Source organism: Orussus abietinus, unplaced genomic scaffold (genome assembly GCF_000612105.2).
Source record: "Orussus abietinus isolate OABI.00-Male unplaced genomic scaffold, Oabi_2.0 scaffold11, whole genome shotgun sequence".
Taxonomy (NCBI): domain Eukaryota; kingdom Metazoa; phylum Arthropoda; class Insecta; order Hymenoptera; family Orussidae; genus Orussus; species Orussus abietinus.
In genome coordinates this window covers 1,601,827-1,627,320 of record NW_019396016.1, presented here as the reverse complement: position 1 = coordinate 1,627,320, position 25,494 = coordinate 1,601,827, and the positions used below count along the sequence as shown (strand labels likewise).

Genomic DNA, 25,494 nt, shown 5'->3' with positions numbered 1-25,494 from the left:
ATTACCGCGACCCACCTTAAGAGATTTGTCAAATTTATCCGACACGCGTGCTCTCGCGTGTTTCTATCGGCGATAACGATTTTCATAATAAATAGCCCGAGAGCGCTCGCCCGTACCAAGCTAGAGCATTAATTCGCATTCAATTTTAGAAATTTATCTTCGTCTATTGGTATACATTAATTCACATTTATGACAAATAGGTATGACGGATCGTTCTTTGGCGGACCTATCAACTAAAGTAGTCGAGACTGCGACCCACGACGTCTTATATTTAATCGATCCCTACGTGTACTTTACACGTTCGTTCCGTAATCATTGCGATCAGGGCAAACGAATCCTGACCCGGAAATCATTTGGTGGGGCTATCGTCACCGAACATCGAGGCGATAGTTCAGTTGATCGAGTATTGCCTATGGATCGAGCGACGATCGAGCAACCGTGACTTTTACCTCTGTCCAGAGCCCTTTCGTCTCTTTTCAAGGGTTTCAAAGAAAACTAGTTTCGTGGAATCTTCGCCAAATCAGCGATTACTGTAGTAGTCATCATCGAGAACGGGTTGCGCCACGTCGTTATTGTACTCGAAATCATAATTGGCGCATGATGTCAAAGGTCGTTTGTTAATAGGATTTCGTCGTCGTCGGTGCTTCGAACCTTCCTTGCAGGCCACTCTGCAGGGGGTAAATTCTTCCTGTGTGTGAGGGACGAATTTCGTGATTTCATGGGGACCGCAAAGCGGAGTCGCCAATTTCCCAGACTTCGGCAATGGCAGTACCGTCACTCGCGTCACGAAAACAGTCTGAAATCGTATCGCGTCAAATCAACTCGTCAACGACACAGCAATGAGTGAACTTACGGTACTATTTTGCTCGGAATCGAACCGCAACAGAACTTTGTTAGGAGTGTGCATCTTCGGTCCCCTTTGAAACGTCAAGTAAGAATTGTCGCCATTAAGGACGAACGGCTTCTGGCTGATGCCCATGTTAAGATTCGTCCTGAACATCAAATCCTCCGATTCCGAATAAATAGTGGCACAGAACATGCCAAAAACTGGAGCATCGGTCTCGTGTTCCGGGGGAGCGTCGGAACCGCTGCTGGGTTCCATCGTGATCACTATTTTGTATGCGTACACTGAAGAAAACGTGGATATCGATTAAGCGACATTTAACAAAAGGTACTCATTCGATATCAGGAATATCCTAAACTCACTGCAGAACGGTGGTTCGTTGTTGGTGTCTAAGAAAAATTTTGCATCCGGTGGGACGGTCATGTTCTCGGCAATGAGCCACGCTGGATACCCCATCGGAGCACAAGTGTGTCCCAATTGGCACTCGGAGCACTCCCCTTTGTTGAAGGTGCCGTAATCGGAACAAAGGTAACCGAGAAAGGGACAATCGTGCATCTCGTCGATACTGGCCGTAAAGTACTTAGCAGCCCGTTTGTGACTGCAGCCCGGTGCAACTTCGTTCTGCTTTAACGAATCCCTCGTGATCTCGTTAAGAGGAGGATACAAGGACGATGCGTTGCATCCAGGTTGGGTAAGACCACCATTTGGGTAGAAATTCAAGTGCCCAAAAGGATCGCCGGCTCCTTGACCGTGACCTACGTGGAGAAATTCAGGACTACAGGGACTTCACTTTCATTTAAAAAATCTCACGACTCAAAAATATCTCGGTATACCCTTTATCACATCGGTATAGATAATATCCACGAGTTTCGCATCCTGAGGATCAAGATGAGCAAAACAGGGCATATCCGAAAAATACAATCCATTGGGATCCAACCCCGTGATCCTTTGGATGTCGGGTACATTCTGGGCGGCGTACCTACAATAAGGATTTGCGGGAAATCAGACGAGGGGAAAAATAGGATCATCTCCGTATTTATTAACGAAACGGGCGCAGACGGGAAACGATTCCGAGCTTACCCGGCTATATGAGCTCCTACGCCTTGGCCGATTAGGTGAAATTGATCGGGACTCATTCCAAATTCGTTGATGAGGACTTTTAGGAGTTTAGTGAGCTCCAGGGCCACGACGCGGGCGTTTTGCACGGCGAGCATGTAAGGCGGCTCGGCGCCTCCCGTCCAATCGACGCTGATGACGTTTCCGAGATTAGCGGCTAGAATGGATTTGACGGCGTGCTTTATCCATCCCGCCAGCCCGGTGCTGGTGAAGTCGTGGATGAGTATGTGGGTCTTCTTCTTCTTGTCAAAATTGGTCAACTTGATGTGCTTGTAGCTCGCCTCCATGGGCTCCATCTTGACCAGGTGCTTGGAGTCCTTTCCTTTGCCGAAGAACCGGAAGGTAGTTTTGATGTAATGGCGGTCCAGAGGCTGCTCCTTGATCGGTCTGTACAAGGGATGGTACCAGTCCTCCGTGTTGTTGACACACCCTAACTCGTCGTAACACTTTGTCCATACGTCTGCGACAAGGAGAATTCGACGAATTAAGGAACGTCGTTCGCGACAGCCGGCAAAACGGAGCAGGTTGCGGTCGATTATCTCAATGAATTCGCGATCCAGCGGCAGGAAATGCTGAAATCGGTACCCGCGACGAGCTAACCAAGAAAATTCTCACAGTCTTTCTCGCCGTCCTGACCGTCGCACCGCGTCACCACCGTTAAAGATGAGATCCAGGTTAGCAGCAGTGCCAGAGGAAATACATTCATTACAGGGTAAGGGGGACTCCAGGGTCATCAAGTCGTCGCTCTCGCCGTCCATAAAATCGTTTATAAAAGAATCACAGGCGAGCCGCCGGATCGCTGACAAACCGAGCGCGGCTCGTTTGTCGACTCGAGATTCGCAGCCGAGACGATCTAGGAATCGCCGATTCTCCGCTAAGTCCCCTGGTGGCCCGGGTCGAGAATTCAAAAACGATCGATTCGACTCTTGTCGAGTATCGAAGCAGTCGGAGCTTTCGCGCCCTCTCCCGTTTATCGGCCGCTTCGATCATCGATACGCCGCTGATCTTTTGGCGAGGTTAAGGGTCATCGTAATCAAATGACTTAATTCTTGAAATAAACCAAATATTTTATTGGTACTGGTCAAAGAAATATTTCTTTGGTTCGATATATTTTTTTTTCCCAGAGTACATACAGAATGACCCTTTCATATCACCTTAATGGCCTCCTCGCTCGCAGCATGCCGGAAAGAATGCGAGAGGGAGAGTGTTCGTTTATACGATTCTCGATTTCATGGTCCATCGACCTACCGTAGTAGTCGATACAGGATTAACCCGGTTACATCGCTTAAGCATCGCGTCCAGGAGCGAGCGCGGGCTCGTCGGCGGCGCGCGCTCGCCGCCAGAGGGCGCGCGGTCGCCACCCCGTAAATACGCGGGTCGCGTGTCGCTGGCCTCAGTAGCGGACGGTGCCGCGCCGGCAGTGCACGTGCGAGGACCCGTCGCGGCGACGCCCACCGCGGGACTCTCGGACCTTCGTCCACAGCGTGAGTAGTCCCTCGCGGTTTGTTTACCCGCGACCCGCGTCGGCCCCGACAGGCACAGTCGAGGCCGACGCGATCGAGAGGTACAATGCGGCGGACCGTGGGCAAGAATCGGCGAGACCGAGTCGCGCTTAAAATTAGCGCGCATTCGGACACGTAAGAGGAAGTTCGTTAAGCGGGTATTTTAAGGAAGCGTGCTTCCACGGGTCCGATACGCGCGAGTCTTTCTCTCCCTTGCAGCTTCTCGCTCGGTTTTCGTGCGTTTCCTTGCTTTGCCCGGCGCTCCTTCGGCCCTCTCTCGGTCTGCCTCTTTCCGCCTGGCCCTCCTCTAATAGAACGCAGGCCTATATATAGCGGGCTTATAAATAAATCCTGACTGAATATTTAATGTTGCCAACTCCCCGAGAGCGAGCCCCCGTCCGCGACTCGAGTTCTTTTTTATTTCGCGGAGGTGCGCCCGGCAAAGGAACGCCGCGCTCTCGGCCGACTCAGTACCCGAGAGGGCTCGTAAAAACGCGGACTCGACGTCGACCGGATCCCCGAGAGCACCGGGACGTGTTTTCGATCGAAAGTCGTTTCCGGAAACGGCGCTTATCTCCTATCGGCCGTCGGCGCGTGGTTTTCCTTCGTCGAGCTTGCAGAGGCGAAGCGGACGGACGCCCCGACAGAATTCTCTCGGAATAGACGACGCCAGGGCCGTTTCTATGTGAACGTACGTACGCGTATGCGTTCTTAAGATTTTCATCCCGCCTTCTTTCCTTTTTACCCCGACGTGCATGAAGCGCTCGCGGAAATATGAGCTTTGAGAGGCTCGGAAAGGTCTTTCCTCCTAGACACGCTCTATCGGTTTTTCTTCGCTTCATGGAACGAGTCTAAGATTTCACATGAAAGATGACTTCTCCTATACCGACTTTTCACAAGAAGAGAGAAAATAAAACCCTCGCCGATATTCGACGATAACGTTTTCTCTCGTTATGGGAACAACCCTCGAGGAAGCGCGATAAGATATTAATGGGTAAAAGTAACCCGGTAAAAACGGCCGCTGATGTAATGGAACGCGATAATTGGGAAAATGGAAAATGCATCAAGTTTGGCCGGTGGGAAGGGATCGCTATGGGAAAATCTGGGGCGTTTCTCTTGGTCCACTTTTGAAATGTTTAAATTGTTACGGAACGGCCACTTTCCTTTTAATTAAACCGCGGGCAAAGGGGTAAAGTGCTTTTGCAAGACCACTCGTGGAAATAACAGGGTCGAAAGAAGATTCCCGTGCCGGGGTACCTCGAGAAGTAACGAATAATCTCTTTTCGCACGGTGACCACCCAACGAGCGACTTTCCTTCGTTTTTCCGACGCGGCGCTAATAGCCGTCGAAATTACGCGGTTACATGGCTCTCTGAGAATCCGTTAAGGCCGAACGAATCGCTTCCTGACGGCAAGAGTACGTTTTATTGTCTGCACGTCACATTGGAGTTTCGTTGGTTCAATAAATCTTTGCTCTCCGCGAGTACGTTTATACGACGCTCGTATATCGAGAGAGTTACGAGCTCTGCAGACGAATTGTCCGTAACGAATATGTCGAAGAGGATGCTATCTGTATCTCTCTCGTGCACGTAGGATGTAGATGTGATCAATTCGGAGCTCCTCGTCGAGACAAAGGCGCTTCCGAGTTTTCCCGGTTTTCCGGGTTTGCCGAGTAATCGGCGACGCTTCGTTATTTCCTCATTAAGGAGCGAAAGGTCGGCTTTAATCGCGACGCTTATGCATTCGGTATAATTGTGAATTAATCGACGGTAGCCCTCCAGTAAAGTAACGAGCGGTCTAATGTATACCACACAAAGGGAGGGAAAACGAGATTGCCAATTTAATATTGTATGGAGTAACGGATCACTGTCGAGCGAGAAATGTGGGACAGCCCGAGATGAACTCGAAACCATCGAATTCGATGGGTTTTTTTTCTTTCTTTTTTTTATTATAGCCTTACGCTGATATGAAAGTCATTCTATATGTGTCGATACGTCAAAATATCTATACAACTTTTTTCCAAACTGGGCACACCGAATAATTCGAAATTTTAACACGTGATTATGGAGGTACTAATGAAAGTCTTGAAATTCCCGAAATTTGAGGTTTAAGGTTTTTTTAGGTAAATTTGTATAATTTAGTCGGCTTCCCGTAGCTTCATTTAAAAAATGAGGGGGAATCTGGGCTTAGGTAATTGAGGATTACGTCGCTCGACGGGAGGGAGAGGTTAGGGTGATTTCGTTAGGGCTGTTCGCGGGATTTTATCCAGGAGCGATTAGCGAGGAACCATTTCCGCCGTTACGTCGTTCGCAGTCGAGTTGGGTTAAACAACGCGTTAAAGAGGTCGCGACAGAATGACGAGTTTTACGGTTCCTCGGCGACCTTGCGCCCGCGCGGTTAATAGCCTAATTTTGTACTTGATTTATCCCCGAGGAAGAGTAAAAGCTTAAACGAGTTAAGGAGATCTCGGCAAGTGGAAGAGACCTTTGCCGCCATTTTTGACCGCGTCGTTAACCAGCCGTCGTTAATTATTCCCACGGTATATTCTACGGGGATTATTACCAGTGGGACGGTGTAAAATGCGACACGGAAACCCGAATTTCCTTGGACCTCGAGACGCGGCGGCGGCGCCGGAAGTAAACGACGACGGAGAGAAACGGTCGCGCCAGACTTGAAATTTAGGAAAATCGTCGCTTTTTCGACCGGTGCCGCCGCGGGGATAGAAACTCGACCGAAAATACCATCAAGCGGGCATCCCTGACCTTATTTTTCCGACCTTAATCCACTCGAATTAGCCGCGACATTATTAACGTGTCGAGCCTTTCCGATATGCCCCCCTTTTGTCACGTCGGCAGCTTCCGCAAGAGCGGATTTATATTTTTCAGTAACGGGGTAACGGGTATATTTATAAAAGAAAACGCCGAGGAAGGGTTTCTCCGAGGCCTTCCGGCGACAAAGAGACTGTAATTGCCGCACCTTGGGATTATCCTTAATGGCGCCGCTCGAACGACGATAGGGTCGCATTTGGTAATTGGGAAACTTAACGTCACGGATAGGAGCAAACGTTTTCCGCAACTTCGGCGACGATTTTCACCAGGACCCTCGACCCGCGAGATGCGCGCACAGCGTGGCTACGCGTCACGCGCGCATTCGATTCCGCGATTTGAAAAGTGTTTTAAAATTAGTATACCATGTCTGAACAAAACTACTATAAAATTATAAGATATATTTTTTTTTAACTGTGCGCGCAACAACGGGCGGAAGGAAAAGCGCAGGTGAAACGGAGTGATCGAGAGGTTCCCCTTTCATTAGCGAGAAGTCTTTTTTTCTTTTCTCTCCCCCCTTTTGAGCCGCGTGAGGACCCTCGAGTTGACACAGTTTTCCCGGAGTCGCCGCCTTTTATCGATTCCGCTTCGCGGCCCGATTGATCGAAACCGCGAACATCCTCCCTTGGTCGCGACCATTGACGGTGAACTCGTTCCTACGGGGTGGCCGCGGACACGGTTTTCCGCAGCGGGCAATTCCCCCCGGCCTGTCGCGAGGCGATCGCGTCGATTATTCCGGGAAGAATTAACGGATGGATCGAGCGAACGCCACCTGACCTTTTCGTGCATTCCGCCTCTCGGGATGGATTAACTCCTGTTTTTTTTTTTTTACATTATCCGACGAGCTTTTCGCGCCGGCACGTTCCGGCGAATTTTTCGCCGCCCCTCTGTAATACGTCGGTGACGGCCGCGAACCTCGACTCGGACGGATCGTGCCGTCACCGCGCTGGACATACGTTTTGGACGCGGTTTTATGGCGCGGGGGAGAAGGCGAAAGTGCCGGAAGTTCCCGGGATGAAAAATGTGGGTCGGCTCGTCGCGGACCCCACCGGGCTCCAAGTATGCTCCAGACTCGGTCTCTCAGGACTTCCGACCTCTCGGGAACTTTGGCTTAGCCCGCGACTTCGAGGAACTTCCGGAAACCCGAAAAGAACTGGCGGACCACGGGGACCGTCCGTTCCGATTATCCGCCCGTTCGGAATCGCTCGGGTCAAACTTTGCGACACGTGGCCGGTAACGGGTGGTTGCGAACCGTCGAACCGTCCAACTGGAATTGTCAACTGCAATTTGGCGATTTTTGTCTCGCCGAGGAAGTCGAGGGATTTTCGACCTCTTTGGACGGCAGCGAGCGGTCCCTCTGCGAGCAGTCGAGAGATCTCCTCGAAGACCTCGAGATCCAAACGTGGCCTCTTGGGGGCATAATAATCACGACAAACTGCGCTCGTTCCCTCGCGTCGGTTGGCACAGGCGAATCCTGCCATCCGAAATACACTCGAGAAGCTTTTCTTAGCCGGTCGTCCGTGATGAGCGGCGCTTCGTAGCTTGACGTTTCCACGGACGAGCAGGAAATTCGCCCGGTTATTTGCAGTCTGTTCGGCAAGGCAAATAACGCGGTGTACTTAGGAGTGATCAAAAATATCTCTCCGAAGGGAGGGAGGGGCGGTGCGAGGAGTTCCGATTTTCAGGGAATCAACGGAATCAACTTGAGCGCCAGGAACGCCCCGCCATCTTGGGAAATAAATAACGGAGAGCGCCTTGCCGAACCTTCGTAAAGTCGTCGCGGAATCGACTCTCCGAATCGAGGGACTCGGCGATTCGAGGAGGGAGGGCGAGACCTGGACCGGACCGATTGTCTTCTTCCCCGTCGATCCGGCCGGCAGACGTTCGTCGGCTAATAGAATTTCCTCCGGAGATATCGACGTTATTGGAAATCCCTCGCGGGCCCTCCGCGAGATTCGAGTTAATGGAAGGCATAATTGTGGACCCGCCCCGTCCGCCCGGCATATCGACTGACTCTCCTCGAGACATCGACCCTCGTTGCTCTCGGCAACTTGTCACGTCTCTCGGGAAACGCCAAGACGCTCGAAAGCCTCCTCTAACGAGCTCGCGAAAAAATCACCGTGGGCGTAAAAGGTTTTCGAAAAGGGGGCGGGCGGGCTCGAGTTTCATGGCGATCCTTCCTTCGCGCTCCTCCCGGAGGAAAGTGGTTTCCGTCTTACGTGTCAAACGTACTTGTACCTCGAAACCATCCGGAGATAAATAAAGACGGGGATCGATCCATCGCGAGAAGGTGACTCGAGGTGGAAGAAATTTAATACCGAGACAGGGGAAGAAATCGCACCGATTCTCGATCACGTCCGTGGCGCTAAGGGGAGACGAAAGTGACATCCGTGGAGCCACTCGTCCGCGAAACTTTTTCGCAAACTGGGTGTAACGAATTATTCTAAGTCTTCCCACGTGAATACCTGCCCCCGAGGGACGTCCCGAAACTCCTGAAATTCCACTTTAGTTTTTAAATAAAAAATGTGCTTGTCGACTTTTGAAAAAAAGATTTAAAAAATGTGAAAAATGTGAGAAATCTCAGCGTTGAACAGTTGCAGGTGATGGAGGGACTCCGGCCCCGCTGAGACCCGGAAAGCCTCGCAGCCCCGCAGCTTCGCAGCCTCGCAGGCTCCCACAGAGGAGGAGGCACCCCGGAAAGATGTTCCTCGCTCGCTCGTCCGCGAGGAGAGGCGACCGACCCGTCGTCGGCCCGACATCCGGCAAGGATGAAGAGGCGGACGGCAATGGTTGCTCGCGAGGGATCAGCCGGTCGTCGGAGCGGGCATGTACGTCATCTTCCCTGCGGAGGAGCTCCTCGGGATCTACGAGAGTCCGCCTCGGCGGTGGACGCCACTGACGAGTGAAGGGTCGGCCCTCCTCGCCAACTCGACGGCGAGAACCAGGACCGAGAGGGTCGAGAGGTCGAAGAGAGAGGGCAAGAGGCTCGACGGGAGCCGACGCGATAAGAGAGCCGTCGGAAACGCCCGGGAGATTATGCAAAACAATCGAACCTCCGCGGAGGAGGGTATCAACCCCTTGAAGGATCTCACGCACTCCAGCTTCAACGAGCCCCTGAAGCTCCACAATGGCAACGCCCTTAAGCTCGTGCAGACCGGTGAGTATCTCGACTCCTGGACGGCCGGAGACGTTCGCATAGACGTTTCCGGAGTAAGAAGCGCGGCCGAAGACGCGGATTCTCTCGGAAAGGGATTCCCCCCGCGTCGTGACGACAACGGTAACCGCCAGGGCTTCCGTTGTCGTTATCTCGTCCCCTGATCCCCTGCAAGCGGCTTAACCCTTTCCTGGCGAGTTCGCCGGGGGGCGACACGGTCACCGGGGGCGAACTTAACCCGCGACTGCCGTCCCCCGTTCCCGGTCCCCGACCTAGAGACCCGGGAGGGCTCTTCCGGAATTTCGATGCGACCTTTCGATGTCGCCTCTCGATGCGATCGATGGGAGCGGAGGTACTTCGCTTCGAGACCCGTCGAGTAGGGACCCGCGGAGGACCCGAGAAACCACTCCAGTCTGGAGGTGAAAAGACCCTTAATCTTGGCGCGCGCGTCGCTTTCACGGAGGAGCATCCTTCCGTTCCGCCGGGAAGACGCGAAACGACCGAATTAAGCCCCGATCAAAAGTCTTTAGAGTAGACGAGTCGGTTTAACGGAATTGCGGGAATGTCGGGTGACGTTCGGATGTCGCCTCGATGTCGCCTACTCTCTACCTGTCGGGACACGAAGGTGAGATAATCGTTGTATAATACTCCGGCTTGGTAACCAACGTAGATGGGTTACTCGACCGACGAGGCTTCTCGTCGGGTTTCCGTGGGCTTAATTCCTTCCGCCTTAACCGGAATACTCTACCGAGACGCGGACGTAAATGAAGGATTTGAAATTTGAAAGGAAAGGAAGGATGTTTATCCCTGTTTATCGTTATTTATAGTGCCGAAAGGCACCGAAGAATCCTAGTTGCTTATCAAAACTAGGTTCAAAGCAAACGAACCGACGAGTTCTTCGGTGGAGGTTGAAGCACGCCCGGAAACTCGACCCAAAATCGCGAACCCTTTCGCGGTAGACGCGAGGTGACAGAGATACGACACAAGGACGGAGACTGCGCGGAAAATGAGTCGAGGGGAAAGATGAACGTTTGAAAGCGCGAACCTAGTTTTTCCTTTTTTTTTTTTTTTTTCCCGGAGAATGGAAACTCGTTAATGCCGTCGTTGGCGAGGAGCTCCGCAGCGAGGCCAAGACTCGATGACGTGCCTTGAAGCACGGCGGATGGGCGTCGTTTTTCCTTCCTGGAATAACGCCAGGAGAAAGCTGTCGCGGATGGTTCTTCCCGATGGAGGGTACGGAATGAATTTAATGGAATATCGGCCTCGTTATTCGCGCGGACAGGAGAAGACGCGTCTCGAACGAACTCGGACGAGTCCGAGTATGATGACAACGGGGAACTCATCCAAGGAGTCGTTTACCTACCCGATATCCGGTATCGCGATCGATCCGACAGTGGAATGGAAACCCGTGGCCGAGCCAAACTACTCGGGTCCCCTTTTCAAGGTATTTTTCAGGGCATTCTTCAAGACGCGACCGAAAAGAAGCGTCCTTTTTTTTCCGGGAGGGGGAGACCTAAGACGCAATCGGAAGCGACAGCCCGAGCAAGATCAATCGTCCCTGGAATGAATCCCTTTTGACGAATGGACGACGTATTTCGGGTCGCGTTCCCTTCGAGCATGGGAACCGAGTTGTTTCCGTCGAGGGGGAATAAGCACGGATACAAGAATTCGGAGAGGATCTGCCCAAGGGAGGAGTGCAGCTCCCCGTTTCCAAAGCGAAAGGGTGAAAGGGGAATCGATCGGACTTTTGCCGAGGCGTGCAATGGGGGAGACGAAGAGAAGAATAGAAAAAATGATCGACCCGCGAAATCCGATGCTTTATTAATCGTCCGGAACGTTCTACGCGTTAGTCTTTGAAAGATATAAAATATGGGTCAGTAGACGGTTTACGGGACGATTGGAAGCGAGGCGTTCGTCGATGAACCCTGAGGAGCGACACCGTCCTCGCCTATCTTGGAAACTTTAATACATTTCCGCATAGCCGAGCGTCGGTGACGGCGTCGTTAAAGTTCCCCGTCCAGAGTGGATCTCGGAAGTTTGACGAACTCGTAGTAATCCGGGAGAGGATGAAAACGACGATCGGAGTTACTCTAAACGCGGTATTATCCGAGCCTCCGTACACCGTTTGCTCGCATCGAGTTTACCCTAGACGTGGACTACCTTATCGAGATATCATCCCGAAGGGGGCGAAATTCGAACCGGGCCCAAAAATATCTCCATTGCCTTTCCGACGTGATTAGCCCCTCTCGTGCGATTCGTCAATCCTAATCACGTTTCCAATAAGCCCTGCTTCTCCATCTATATTAAATATGGACGAATATCGCGAGACCCTCGGGAAGGGATCGATGGCCTGGGACGTACCTCACCTTCGCGTTCCCCTCGGCTAGTCTCTGCACGTCTTGCCAAACTTTGCCATAAAATAGAGGGAGAATATTTAAGGGACTCGGAGAAATGTCGAGGGGGGCCGGCTCGAGTGTTTTGATCGGGCGGATTAAACGGCGCCGAGAGGGGTGGACGGAGGTAATAATTTATCCGTCTCGATCGAGCCGGTGGCGACATTTATTTCCCCCGGCATGCGACGCTCGATGCGAAACGCCGGAAGAGGTCGGCAGCCGAGGTCGCCTCCACCTGTTATCGAACACACCGAAGGGCTATTCGCTTGGAAATCAGTGAAAACGTTTTTCTTCTTTGAGAGCCGATTGCCTTCGATTTCATATGATAGGTAACAATATGATTTGGTAACAAGTGACGCTCGGCAGCAGTTCGCGACAGCGTTCGGTGATTTCCATCGATTACCAGTAATTTCTGCTTGCGATCTCCAGCCGACTTCCAGATGATTTTCGAGAATTAAAATCCATGATTTCCCGAGTGAATGCCCCCCCGGAGCGCACCTTTTCGACCGCCGTCCGCGGATTCGGGGAGGGGTCGACGCCCCCCGACCCCTCCGAGGTCGCGGGTGGACCCGCTCGTACTAACCGACGCCGATCGATATACGTCACTCGGGACGATATGGACGCGCCGCCATTAAATGCACCCGCTCGATGGGCCGACTCGATTTCACGGGTTTTATTCGGCGGGAGGATCCACCGGAGTTATATTTAATAAAACAAGGAGTCTGGTTGCCACGGCAACTGCGAGGTGAACAGGCAAGGTATTGATTCGCCCCACCTGAATTCAGGTCAACCCCTGACTAAACACCTTTTCCACATTATACGATTTTGTAGAAGGTTGCATGTATTATGTATAAGGGCCATTCGAGATAGGACACGTAAAGAAAGTGGCACGCGCCGACTCGCACCGCCACCTGGATTCCGTCGAGCGTTCGAGCCAGGACAAGACGGGACGATCGATTCGATCGAGAGGTGGAACCGTCCCCGAAAAAGAAGGGGTTAGCCCTCCTCCCCCTTCCGATCGAACCGAAAACTGTTCTCGTCCCCGACAAATTGCTCCGACCCTTCCAGGGCTCCTTCCCGAGGTTCTCGACCCGTTCCTCCTCGACGCGATTTCCGACTCGCGGAACTCGAAAGTCCCGACTCGCCAACGTGGACGCGGTCGTCAAGGATACGCGGCCCACCTTTTGGCTAAATTTACCCGGCAATAATTATTTTCCTTCTGGGTGGCGAGCAGCTGCCGCTCGCCGTGTCGGCGATCGGGCGATTTCTGGCCGGGGTTCAAGTACACCGGTAGTCAAGTGCAATTATTGTCAAGTACGATCTCGAGCCGATTCCCGGAGAAAAGTCGCATTTCCGCCGCGATGACGCGAGACCCGCTCTCACCGATGCTTTGCACGGCATCGGCCGCTCGCGTTGGACGGTAAAAGACATTTTTATAGACACTAAACTGTAACAAAGTGCGGGTGCACCGCACCTGTAATACACGTCGCGTGTTTATAGCCTCGTTTATACGGCCCCGCGAGTGAAATGTCAAAGCCCTCCCCTGACGGTGAGCGAAAGCCCCGCTGTTCTAAATATTCCTAGCAAAAAAAAAATAATATACATCCACCGGGTCGCCGTTCCCAATTGTACTCCGCGATCGAGTCAATTTAAATGCGATGACCCTTAACGGGGAATCAACATCGATTACTATTTTTCACATCGATTTAAGTGCAATGACCCTTAATGAGGAATCAACGTCTTTTTACGTGGGTTTAAAAGCAATGATCTTTGGCGAGGAATCAACATTTTCTCGCGGAGGAAAATCAATTTCTCCCGTGTCGAATGTCGAACGACGAATCATCCTATCCGTTCCCTTTCAAGGATCGTTCGTTTTTCGATCGACTTGACGTCTCGCGTCGACGATTATGGACCCTAACTGGTGCCAGGGGGTGGCGAGATGGCGTCGTTTCTCCGCCGGAGAGGACGAATCATCCGAGGGCCCGTCCTCGTGGGGGGTCGTCCCAGCGTGCCGGGAGCTGTTTTATCGGCACGTAATTGCTAATCACGGGATACGCCGGTCTTTAGCCATCGGGGCGCGAATTAGCCCACCCCACGTTGTCGGAGGGAAGAATCTCGATTAACGCTCGATTCGGTTTATCATTCCGTTCTTCTCCTTTCTTCCTCATCCTGAATGTCGATCATTCTCGTGCGAGCGATCCGAAGGATTCTGGAATTAAAATTAAAGAAGAACCACGAAAGAACCACCCCGAAGTGGCCGAAGAGCGGACGGTACCCGCGTCCATCCGCGGTCGATAAGGTAGCTCCCGCTCGGCGCGTCCACCTCTCGGCCGTTTCCTTCCCGTTTCCGACCGCGATCCGTCGATGGTTGATAACGGCGCATGGTGGATCACTCGTGAGATAAGGAACCCCATATTACACCCGAGCAAAGGGAAAGGATATGGAATCGAGTGTACGCCTCTGTTTCGCCGTTCGTGTCCTCGCTGTCAGAGACGAGGGGCGGTAGTTTGAAACCTGCGATTACAGGGAGGGTCATCGAATTTGTGACCGTAGGTCAAACGCGACTCCCTTTCGATCTGGGACATGTCCCGGTGCGCGATACCGGGGAAAGTGAATTATATTTCAACTTTCGACCGATAGTTATCGAGTAACGAGCGCGTCATGGCGGAACGGAGCACGAGGGTCCTGTCCAGCGAATGGACATTGGGAAGGCGAGCTCGGATCGTTTCAATTTTTTTTTTCCCTTTTTTTTCAGTATCCGAGTTCACCCAGGAGCTGGGTGCGGCGATGGAGACGCACGCCTCCACTGTGCGTCGACTGGTGGACGAGTATCGAGTGCGATCCGGAGAGTCGGGAGATGCGGCGGGGATGCGTAGAGTCTGGGAGAGTCTGCTGCGACAAGTGGAGGCCGATGCATCGGCCCATCTCGACTTCGCCTCCGTACTTCAGCAGCAGATCTCCAGACCCACCCTGGAGGCGACCTTCCACAGAAAACTGCAATCTAGGAAGGTAATATTTCTTTCCTCGCTATTCATGGAAATATTTCTTTAGTTCTACATTTTTTTATTTCTCTGGGGTAGGAATCTTGAGCAATGAAAGGCCGAATTTATTTTTTCGTTCAGGTCTTCTCCCATCGGGAAGCGTACGAGCAGGTGGTCGGCAAGGCCGAGGAGAAGCTGCAGCGGGCAAGGGCGGAATATAAACGCGCATACGGCGCTCTCTTGACGAACGAAGGCTCGGCCGATCCGGACACCTTGAAGAAGGCGTACCTGGAGGCGCACAACGCCTACGTGATGCAGCTCAGGGCAACGAACGCGATCGCCGAGCGGTACCAGCTGCACTGCCTACCGGGCCTCTTGGGCGAGATTTCGGAGGTCTACGAGGAGCTGTTCAATCTGGTCAGCAATTGCGTGGTTGGGATCTCGGATGCTGCCGGCGAGCGGTCCAGCGAGCTAGCCAAGCGATACCAAGCCATCGCCAAGGAGGCCCAGGTAGCGGCACCCTCGAACGATCTCCAAGCTCTGGCCAAATCGCTGATGCCGAACGTCACTCCGAGGAAGCCGGTCAGGAGATTGTTCGTGCCCCCCTCCCCTCCGGAGCAAATCCCAACGGAGAGGGTGAACCAGGTGCCGGCTTTGAGGGACGAGCTGGTGCCTACCGGGACCAGTACCCTGCCGCTCGTCGAGGACCTGAGAATGGAGTTCGAGAGCCTCGGACAGGAGATCGCTCGACTGCAGGACGCCTTGGACGCTCTGATGAGAATGCAACGAAAGTACGATTCATTTGTCATTTATGACTGATTTCCCCCGAGGTCGGAGTCTAAGTGACGAGTTCTCCGTTTTACAGAAGCGCCGAGAGCAATCTCTACACGAAGGTCGCCGAATTACAGGAAGATATCTGCATAAAGAGGTTCGACCTCGGCGTGGCGCAGCTGCATCTGGCAGCGGTGCAAGCGCAGGTAATCCCCGCCGCGTTGTCCTAGACTTTGAACTATATTTGCGGAATCCCACGACGGATCTCATGACCCCAACTTTATCCACGCTGTCGAGTTTCGGGGGAAACTTTTCGCCTCGACCGTTCTCGACGACAAGATTCGCGGGACGGGCTCTCGACGTCGTCTTTCGCGAGAGCTCGTCTTATTTATTCCGCTGCATCTCGTCCGGATGCAAAAATCGGGCGACGAGGCGAGTCGACCGCGTTTTCGTGGGATGATATTCCAAGGCCATGTGGGCTGGACATCGACCCGGACGAGGAGGAGACGGTACCGCAGCTTCCGGCTCTGGATCCTCGACTGTCTGAGGTCTCCGGAGAAGCTTCGATCCGCGCATCCTCCCTTTCGCCAGGTCGCCGAGGGCGCGACCGGGTGCACCGACTGCTTAATTCGCGAGTCGCGAGGGGGGCAAAGACGGCGCCGGGAGGGGATGGAGCGGGAAATAAATACGGCGCGACATGCGCGCTCTCAACTGGGTCAACGCGGCCAGGCCCGCCACTCTGAAAATCCATCCAGTAGCGAGTGCCTAGGTCAGGACTCGGGAGAGAATCCGTCGATACCTCGCCATGGGCTGGACGACGCTGCGTTCCCGAGTCGTTAGTAATCGAACCTCGGCTTACCGAACCTCGTTGACGATCTGCCCTGAGTGTCCCCGTCCCGCCTTCGGGGGCGGGACCCACCGCGACGCGGTTCCGACGCGGTTTCGTTGCGGCTCCGACGCGGTTCCGACGCGGTTCCGAGGCTCGTTAGTGCGCGAACCGATTCGAGCGGTTGAGATGGGGCAAATACCAAAAGAGAAAGAGTTAACGAGCAATGAATTATTCGTTACCTCTTACCCCGAGTAAAAAGATTAGTTGTCCGAGTCATATTTAATTGCAAGAAACAATTATTTCGTTGCGAAGAAAAATCATCTCGTCGATTTAAACGAATTTTGTTCACTCTCCCGGACGTTTCTTTCGACGTACTTGATCACAGGATTTCGTTGCAGTAATGCAGATTTTTTTTTATTCGACGAACTATTTTTTTTCTCAGTGTACGATAAGACGGGGTAGTTCGCCAGTCTCGAGGCACGTCGTGCAGGATTTAATTCGGCCATCGTCGAAATTTCGTCCTGCGGCCGGAAGGGGTCCGAGCCTTCTCTCGTTCGCCCCTTCCCCGTTCTCGGCCGATCCAATTAACGGACGCGAGACTCTCTTTCCGTCGCATTAAAACTGCATTGGCTTCCGCTCGTAGGCTCCGGTGCGGCCCGCGAGTTTCCGTCGGGCACGAGGGCCGGAAGAAGCGAGGAGGAAATGTTCCTCTCGGTGTACGGACGTCGCGGCTCCAAATGGAGAGCTCTTCGGAAAAACGTCGTCGACTCGGAGGTGGAGGCAGGCCCTAATTTTTTTTTTAATCGCGCGGAAAAAACGCGAAGTTCCGCGATGTCGTCGCGGAGAGTCCTTATTTTCGACTCGGCTACGTTACTAATTTTTCACCCGGAAACTCGGGTCTTGCTCCGTATCTCGCGACTTTTTTAAATTGGCTTTTAATTCATGTCTCTCGAGATTTGCTCCGCGATGACGAGAAAATTATTTTAACGTTTGTGCAGTCGAAATTACGTGTATTCGTGTTGTTTGTGATCGCAGAAAGAACTCTTCGGGGGTGGAGAGGCCGGCCAGCCGGATGGCATCAGCAGCCGAAAAATGTCAAATGGCTCGACCGGAAGTACCAAACACAAATGGCTGAAGGCCTTCAAGAGTCTCAAGACCAGCTCTCCGACAACCCCCCCTCCCTCGGACAAGTAAGAATTCCCCCGATATCGCAATTTTCGATTTCGAGTCCCTCGCTTGTGCGATAATCACGAAGATACCGGAAACCAAAATTCTCTTTTTGGTTCTTGTCCGGAATAAGTACATTTCTTTTTTCTCGGAAAATGAAATTTTGTGAGTTCTAAGAGCTTCATTAGGACTTTTGTAATCACGTGTTGAAGTTTTAAATTATTCGGTGCACCCAGGTTGGAGAAGGGTTTTATAAGCACCTTAATTCTTAAACGAACGTAGTCGGTTAGGTAGACCTTCCAATTACGATTCTAAGGAAGGCACCGAGTGTCCGATCTTGAAACTATGCTTGCGTTTATTTGTAGCGAACCGTTGCTCGATTTATACCGACCAACGCGTCAGCGTTTCCGTATCTTCGAGGTCGCGTCGCGAACCTCCGCGTAAGAGGTATAACCGTGCTATCCGCTAGTCGTAATAATAAAAAATACCGTTTATTGAATTTCTCCAACTAACAAAGAGGGAAACAGGCGATGTACCACGCGGTATCCACGGTGGTCGCGATGTCCAGGTACGCTCAACTTTCATACGACATTAATCTACGATATCAATCACCGAATGTCAGTCTCGACGGGGATAGCCGATATCCCGTGATTCCAGACGGCATCTTAAGGCGATGTAAAAGTGGCGTCGAATGAAATTTCAATGTTTAAAAAATTTCTTAATGGAAATCTTAAAAATTGTATATAAAAAAATGAAATTTCATGGGTGTCAGGATCTTCCTTATAGTCTCCATGTTTTTATTGTAGTTTGAATTTCATGAATGATTGACCCTTCGGATGCCACTTGGACATCCCCTTAAGAGAGAAATTCCCGTCTCGCGAGTCGATCGATGCGGAATCCGATATACAGGGTCGATCCGTTTCAGGAAGAGTCTCGAATCCGAGGGCGGACATTCCTGGAGGGAATACACGTATCGCAAGATAACTCCGTGCGACGCCTGCGGACAAGTCCTGCGAGGCCACAGTCGCCAGGGTCTCAGATGTCGAGGTTGCAAGGCCAACGCACACGCGGACTGCATAAATCTGGTGCAACCGGCGACGTGTCCGAGTTTAGGAGCTAAACGGAGCGGCGGGATTCCGCTGCTGAGACGGCAGCGGACCGTCGCACCCCCCGAGGACGCGCCGCAACCGGAACACAGTGAGTAGCGGAAAAGGAGCCGATCGAGCTCCCGATCGAGCTCCCTTCGCTCGAAGAACTCGTTGGCTGACCCCTCACGGTTCCTTTTCACTTCCGACTCGGCGAACGGCCTAGATCGATTCCCGAACGCCGAGGAAGCACGAATCGAGCACGAAATACGGGCTAATTCTAACTTCATTGGGTCAATGCCACGTTTTCTCCGAGCGACCTAGTTTGCACCCACTACGAGGAACGAAGTTGCGAGCCAAATTGGAAAACAACGAGCAAACGATCTCGATTGCCCAAGTGCCCGATCGAGTCGAAACTCCACGCCGAGAGAAAAGAGTTGGTTGACTCAAAGAAATATGCCCTCCGGCGACAAGATCCTGCGATCGAATATTGCGAACTTGATGACGTTAATTTTTCATCCCGACGAAATAATTGTTTCTTGCAATCGTGCATGATTCAGGGAACTATATGTAGATATATTTGTTTCAGTCAACTATTTTTTCTCGGTGCAACTAACCACGATCATCTCGTCGTTTCATCCGCCACTGCCATACGATTAATAGTCTGTCATCGCGCCGCAATAATGCCAGTTTCGTAACTCCCGAACACGAGCTAACCGTCGTCGACGAGGTATATACGTTCCTCGGGTTATAGGCTGAAACCGCTACTCGCAAATCCGCCAGGAGTGGTCGAAGGCGGACGTAACGCGTTTGGTTCGCAAGTCGATCGGACGCGGTGCAAACTAGTCGGAGAACTCCTCGAAATTTGGAGGAACCCTTTGGTGGCCCGTGGAACGAGATCGATCGTCGATTGGTCGATCGACGTCGCCGCAAGCTCGCACCAGTTCCGATGCGCGCGACTTTCGTCGCGGAAAGTCTGACGATCGGAGCGGAAAATCGCGCGCATCGGAATCGAAGGCGACCGGTATCGGACCAATCGGACGCGACCGACGCACCCCGGGATACAATGGCGCGGCTCGACCCCACTGTGCTTGCATTTCACCCTGGCAGACGTGGACGCCATCTACCAGGTGCTCAAGCAGGCCGGCGAAATCCGGGGAAATGCGACAAATTCACCACCTACGCCTCCCACCGCGGATCATCCTCCCTCCGGTGCGGCACCTTCGTCGGCGAGGACCTCCTCCCAACCTTGTTCCTCGTCCACCTCTGGTAAGCCGCCCTCGACGGACTCGCTTCCGGCGACGAGTCGAGGTGCCCTTCGCTCGGTAGCCGATGGGTCACACGGTCGAACTTTTACGTTTATCGGTCTTATCCCGACGAGATTATCGACCGCATAGATTCACGGTTCGGGCTAAATTTCCACCTAAACTGCTCGACTCGAGCCTGGACCCTCTCGATGGCAGAGAAACGTCCGACACCGCGCAGCGGCCTCGCGCGCTGAAATCGGATTCCGTGCATTGAGAACGAGCAACCATGCTAAATCCGGCACCTGGGGCATGGCGCGATCCGGTCGTTGCTACCCGTTGCTACTTAGGTACCCACTTCGAGTCGGCGTTTCCAGCCTCCGAGTGAATACCCGCGCACGGAAAAAAAAAAATAGAACGGTCAGGAAAACCACAATTGTGGTAATCGTAGCCATTTTGGGACAATCCGGGTAGGCGGTAACCGGCGTAACATGATAAAGGGTTACTTCACCATTTAATCAAGGTGACTACCAGAAACGAATTTCATCGTACTCGTAACCTCTTCGTATACTTTCTTCTTTTACCAAGTTACTCCGGTTGCCATAACCTCCTAGGAAGGTTATCCCAATTGTTTTCCTGACCATTCGGTTTTTTCCGTGCGGTACGGTCTGTGCACGCTTTCTTCCCGGATCAACGTCGCGTCGTTCGGTTCCACCTGAAACTGACTCGGAGGAAGTTCCTCCCAGACGGTTCCGATATCGTTCTTCAGGGTGGCGCGCGAAATCGGGCTCGGTACGACGACGTTGACCCTTCCTCTCTCTCTCTCTCTCTCTCTCTTTCTCTGTCTCACTTTCTCTAGCTGTCCTCGCGACTTCCCAGCTTCGGGGACACGACTCGCCCGTCGAACCCTCTCCCCTCGAGCGTTTGCTCGACCGACCCTCCCCTGGGCCGACGACGCACCTCCGGGTGTTCCGGCCAGCCAATTATTTCTAGAAGCTCGTCGTCCTTACGAGCCCCCTCGGAGTTTCGTCAGGCCCGGCATCGGGAGCGATGCCAGAGCCCCTGGTCCCCGGGTCCGCTTCTAACGACTCTAATCGAGCGCCTCGACATCTAACCCCCTAACATCGCCCGACGCCCCGTCGTCGACCTCATCGTCATCTCCGGGCTCTCTCGAGCCCTCCCTAACGCGCTAACGCCGTCTCCCGAGAGCAAACGCTCCAAGATCGTCCGCTTCGGTTGACCAGGGCGCGGCAGCGGGGGCTCCACCTCTGGGACTCGGCCTTTCGGACAACCCCTCGTCCTCGTGCCTTCGGAACCCACGGCCAACCCGCCGCTGCAGAGAAAGCGCAGCTCCAGGAAGAGACGCTGACGCCGACCCGACCGCGACGCCCTCTCGAGCGGGGCGAGAGTCCTATCGAGAGGACCGAATTTCGACCTTTTTCTTCTCTTTTTTTTTTTCAACCTATTCCGAAGCCACTGGCTTCGGAACGCCCGAGGACCTTCTTCTTCTCGTCCCGAGGAGGACGAGGTGAGTTTTGAACCGAGGTACCGGGAGAGAGGACGAGCCTCTCGCGATCTCCCCGGGGTACCTCTTTTTTGTCGCTAGGAGATCCTGCTCGGAATTCGATTCGGGATTTTAACTCGATTTAGCACGCTTACGAATATACGATTTCTCCTGCCGAGTGTGGTACATGTGTGGGAAAGTTTACGATTGATTTTCGGTTATTTCTTTTTTTTTTCCCTTTTTTTTTTCTAGGGAAAGTTGAGGTATTTTCCTAATCTCTTTACGGTTCCTGTCGGGCGTTGCAGCGACCGGGTGCCGAGTACTCGTTGTACCTTGTCGAGTTACGTGTCCCCTTCCAGTATCGTATACCCCGCCACTCCGTGTGATACACGCTACTGCCCTTTGCGAGCTATCTCGTTGGCGTTACGACGATCGACGCACTCTCCTGCGATTGGGTTTTCGTCTAGTGTGGGAACACCAGCCGCGTTAAGAGAACGAATGGCCAAACCACCCGTGGACACTCGCGGAGCGTCGATTCCGGTACTCTCTCGAAATGTGTAAATACTCGCAATAAAAGCCCTACCGATTTCCCTTCGCAGGAATTCTTTTCATTATCCGTTCGTCTCCTCCGTACGTCGAGTCGTGTCCCAAACTTCGCAGCGTCTTTTCCGTCTCTCTCTCCGACCCGATCTTTCTCTTCTCTGCATATTCACTCCGCATCGTCCGCATACGCGGTTTTTCTCTGTCGGTCGCGTATACGAAGCCGATCGATGAAACAAAATTAACGGATGCACGACTCCGATCGAATCGGAGAACGCCGTTGCTCTTTCGATATCGCGAAAACGTCGTCCCAGGTAACGACAGAGAATTGCCCCGAACACCGTCGAACGTGTGACTCGCACATTTGAAATGTAGACTTAGCTAGGAAATGCCGAAGGTCCCGGCCACCGGATATCGATATCGACCTTTAGGGCGGATTTGGTCGATATCGACGTCGGTGGTCGATCGCTGAGCGGATCGTATAATCTTGACATCCGTATATCGTGGACCACGAAGCTCCGCACAGTCCGCAACGGCGGCGCGAAAGATTGAATCTGAGGATGAAGAGTCTTAGCCTCGACTCGCCCGAGGGCTCCACCCACGTCCGACATCGGCCACGAGATTGCTATGCCTCGGGTCAAAGGGAATCGACGCCCCCCAGGCACTCCGACAGCGGCAGCATCAACCGATTATGTGAGAAATCCACGTCCATCTCGGTTTACCGTTCGATCGATGATCCAGGTAATCCAGAAATCGATCGGTTTGACCGATTGACCCGATTCCTCCGCAGCTCCCTGCAGCCCCGGCCAGGGACACCCCGTGGGCCACAAACGCGTGCGAAGTGCCATCAGGATGTCGAGCATGGAGCTGCCGGACGAGAACGAGAAGTCGTACTCGTCGGCCAGCACGTCACCCTGTCCGTCGCCCCACGCCAACAATCAGAACCATCTAAATCCCCCAGGGAAACGCGTCCTGCCGCCTAACAACCTTTACGTCGTCCTCTACAACTTCACCGCTCGCCATCGCGACGAGCTCGACCTCAAGTGAGTACATCGATCCATTCCACAACGAGACGTTTCGGTACGACTTTTCCATGTTTGGCGAATTATTCGGTGCAGTCAGTACGGAGAAAAATTTTATTAACGACTTCTTTTATTTTCACCTTAACTCGGTCGAATTTCACGAACGTTTGCAATCACTGCGCAGAGCTGGATACAAGGTGACGGTGATAGACAAGCCGGATCCGGACTGGTGGAAGGGAAAATGTCTAGGAGGCCGTGCCGGCTACTTCCCCAGTGCATACGTGATGCGCGTGGACCCGGGACAGAAGCCGCTGCAGGTGACGCGGAATCTGCAGCTGGCCGACTCGACGACGCTGCTTCGCGACCAGGTAGGGTACCACCGGGCCCAGGAGTAGCCGGTCGTCAAGGACGCGCCTCTCGTTGCAGATCGTGATCCAGGTCGGGGAAGAGGTCGACGGCGTGGCGATGGTGCGGTGCGCCGACGTGGGCTCCTCGGAACAAGCGACGAAGGAGGGGGCGGTGCGCTTCAAGGAGACGCTCTGTCCCCTGAAGTACCTGCAAGAGGTGTGACACCCGCCCACGAGATCCTACTTGGAAGGCGACCAGCGCCAACGATGCGGTCCTCGCCCCACCCTTTCGGCGGCTCGTCGTGGCCCCGTCCCCGAGAAGTATTACGACTGCCTACAGTGCACCGAGCGATGTCGCCACGCCATGGGAAACGGATGCAGGGTGACGGAGATCGGCGCCAGGTACCTCCAGGTGCGCGCAACGAGTCGCACGAACGGCGGGTCCACCCTGAAGACAACCTCGCTGAAGATGGAGGAGAGCTTCGCCCTCACCGAGGAGAGCGTCGGACCCGCTCGAGCACCTCGGACCCCAGCGAGGAAGAGGTCCTCCCTGGCGCGGCCCGTCCGCGTCCACGACTCGTTTCCTCGACCCGAGATCGGCAACACCTACGGCGTGGACAGGAGTCGCCTGGGATACGGCTGCGAGACCGCCGAGACCGCCTGGCCTATGAGACCCGGACTGGGTCTCGACGAGGTGCTGGAGCTGGCGCTCCCCCAGCGCAAGGCCGGCTCCAGGATGGCCAAGGACGGCCAACGCTTCAAGGATACCGAGAGACTTCTCAAAGTACTCAGCATCAGTAACGTGGACCAAGAGATTAGGTACAATGTCAAACGGTGTTCCGTCATGTAGCTCCTCCTTTTTACCGTCTACGGTGACCCATCGGGGAGCACCTTCCCATTTTTTTCTTCAAGGTTCTGATTTTCGGCCAAGCCAAACCTGCTTCTTGTCGATGCATTAGGCCGAAGGCTGACGGAGTAGCGCCAGTCGGGATCGACGCGACGTCCCCGGGCATCGAGACTCGGACTTGGGGTGGCTCCAATCGGCACCTCGTCTAAATGGAACGTTGACGTCTATCCTGAACGAGATCTTGAGAACTTGCGGGAGAGAGGTCGAAATTGTCGAGGGTCGGCCCAAATTCGGCGCTTCGTTTGGTCCAGAATTTCATTTGGGTACCGTAGAAATTAGAGAAACGAGCGCATCAGGAGACAGGGTAACGAGTCAAGGCGGAATCGCGCGGAACGACGAATCGTCCGGGAATCCTCTCGGGACCACTCCAAGCCCTATTGGCCTAACGCAAAAGAAGAAACCGTCCCCGAAGAACCGATAACTCCATGGAATCATGGCCGGAGCTTTCCGGCGCATTTTCCGTCACTAATTGGAATTCCGCGTAACGGTTCCGCGTCGATCGAGACGTTCCGATTTTTATGACGCATCCTGCAATCTGACACCAAAAGCTCCAAGTGATCGCCCCAAGGATGGGATTCGACGCGAAGAAGAAATCGCGGTCGGCATGAACGTACTCGCCGAAGCTCGGATAGAATGCACGTCTAATCCCATCCGAAAATGGACCCGAGAATGGCAGCTGATAATTATAGGTTTCGTCAAGTACAACACTTCACCGAGCATTTCTTACTAGATACTCCGAGTAAACCACCGCTGCTTCTAGCGGAGCAACGTTAAATTACGATACCACCCGACTAGGAGTAGGCATTTGATGCAAGATGCATTTAGGGACTGCATAGCCCTGAAGTAACTGGACATCGCCGACGTTTCCTTGCACCACCTTCTTTTCTCGACGGCAAATTTACGACGACTCGGCTAGGGTTATCACTTTCGCCTCTTCTTATCGTTTCGTTACTTTATCCTCCAGTTTCGCGTCCTTAGTCCCGATCGCGTTCGGAAGGACGCGACTAGCGTTAAGAATTACTAAGAGAGAACCTATTCTAACGTTTATTATTCTCATCATTACTATAGAAACCGTATTGCGAGTGCCCTTCCCTTGTTAAGAAAAAAAAAAAAAAAAAAGAGTGTATCGGGTTATTAAGTGTATACTCCAGGATAAGCTATTCCAAGTACCACGCCCAGTATTTTCAAAGTATTAACAACGCGAATCCGTATCGTTGCGACCGGCTCCACTAGCGATACAAAAAAGAAACAAAAAAAAAAAAGA

At 53.1% G+C, this 25,494-nt stretch overlaps 3 protein-coding genes across 4 annotated transcripts; 2 read left to right on the top strand and 1 right to left on the bottom strand.

Moving 5' to 3' along the window:
- Window positions 1-520: 520 nt before the first annotated feature.
- LOC105703984 (pancreatic lipase-related protein 2) lies at window positions 521-2,666 on the bottom strand. Its single transcript, XM_023434677.1, is given in 5 exon segments — window positions 521-796; window positions 854-1,128; window positions 1,207-1,823; window positions 1,925-2,420; window positions 2,576-2,666. Coding segments are annotated over 5 exon segments (1,755 nt in total).
- Window positions 2,667-8,978: 6,312 nt separating this feature from the next.
- LOC105704069 lies at window positions 8,979-23,678 on the top strand. Of its 2 annotated transcripts, XM_023434673.1 has the most exons (11): window positions 8,979-9,443; window positions 14,589-14,842; window positions 14,956-15,605; window positions 15,680-15,791; window positions 17,450-17,604; window positions 18,507-18,778; window positions 19,777-19,935; window positions 22,471-22,647; window positions 22,745-22,997; window positions 23,161-23,344; window positions 23,403-23,678. In XM_023434673.1, exons 1-11 carry the CDS (start codon window positions 9,113-9,115, stop codon window positions 23,544-23,546), a joined length of 2,691 nt encoding a protein of 896 aa, XP_023290441.1. In that variant the 5' UTR covers window positions 8,979-9,112; the 3' UTR covers window positions 23,547-23,678. The 2 variants fall into 2 exon arrangements, with proteins under 2 accessions (XP_023290441.1, XP_023290442.1); XM_023434674.1 differs by lacking the exon at window positions 19,777-19,935.
- Window positions 23,590-25,492, top strand: LOC105704073. Its single transcript, XM_012432962.2, has one exon. The coding sequence runs from the start codon at window positions 23,688-23,690 to the stop codon at window positions 24,171-24,173; it is 486 nt and encodes a 161-aa protein (XP_012288385.1). The 5' UTR covers window positions 23,590-23,687; the 3' UTR covers window positions 24,174-25,492.
- Window positions 25,493-25,494: the final 2 nt, after the last annotated feature.

Coding starts and splice junctions, on each gene's coding strand:
- LOC105704073 (XM_012432962.2), top strand. CDS start 23,688: ATGGGAAACGGATGCAGGGTGACGGAGATCGGCGCCAGGTACCTCCAG.
- LOC105704069 (XM_023434673.1), top strand. CDS start 9,113: ATGTACGTCATCTTCCCTGCGGAGGAGCTCCTCGGGATCTACGAGAGT. Junction 15,606..15,679: donor CTGATGAGAATGCAACGAAA/GTACGATTCATT, acceptor TCCGTTTTACAG/AAGCGCCGAGAGCAATCTCT. Junction 19,936..22,470: donor TTGTTCCTCGTCCACCTCTG/GTAAGCCGCCCT, acceptor TGGACCACGAAG/CTCCGCACAGTCCGCAACGG.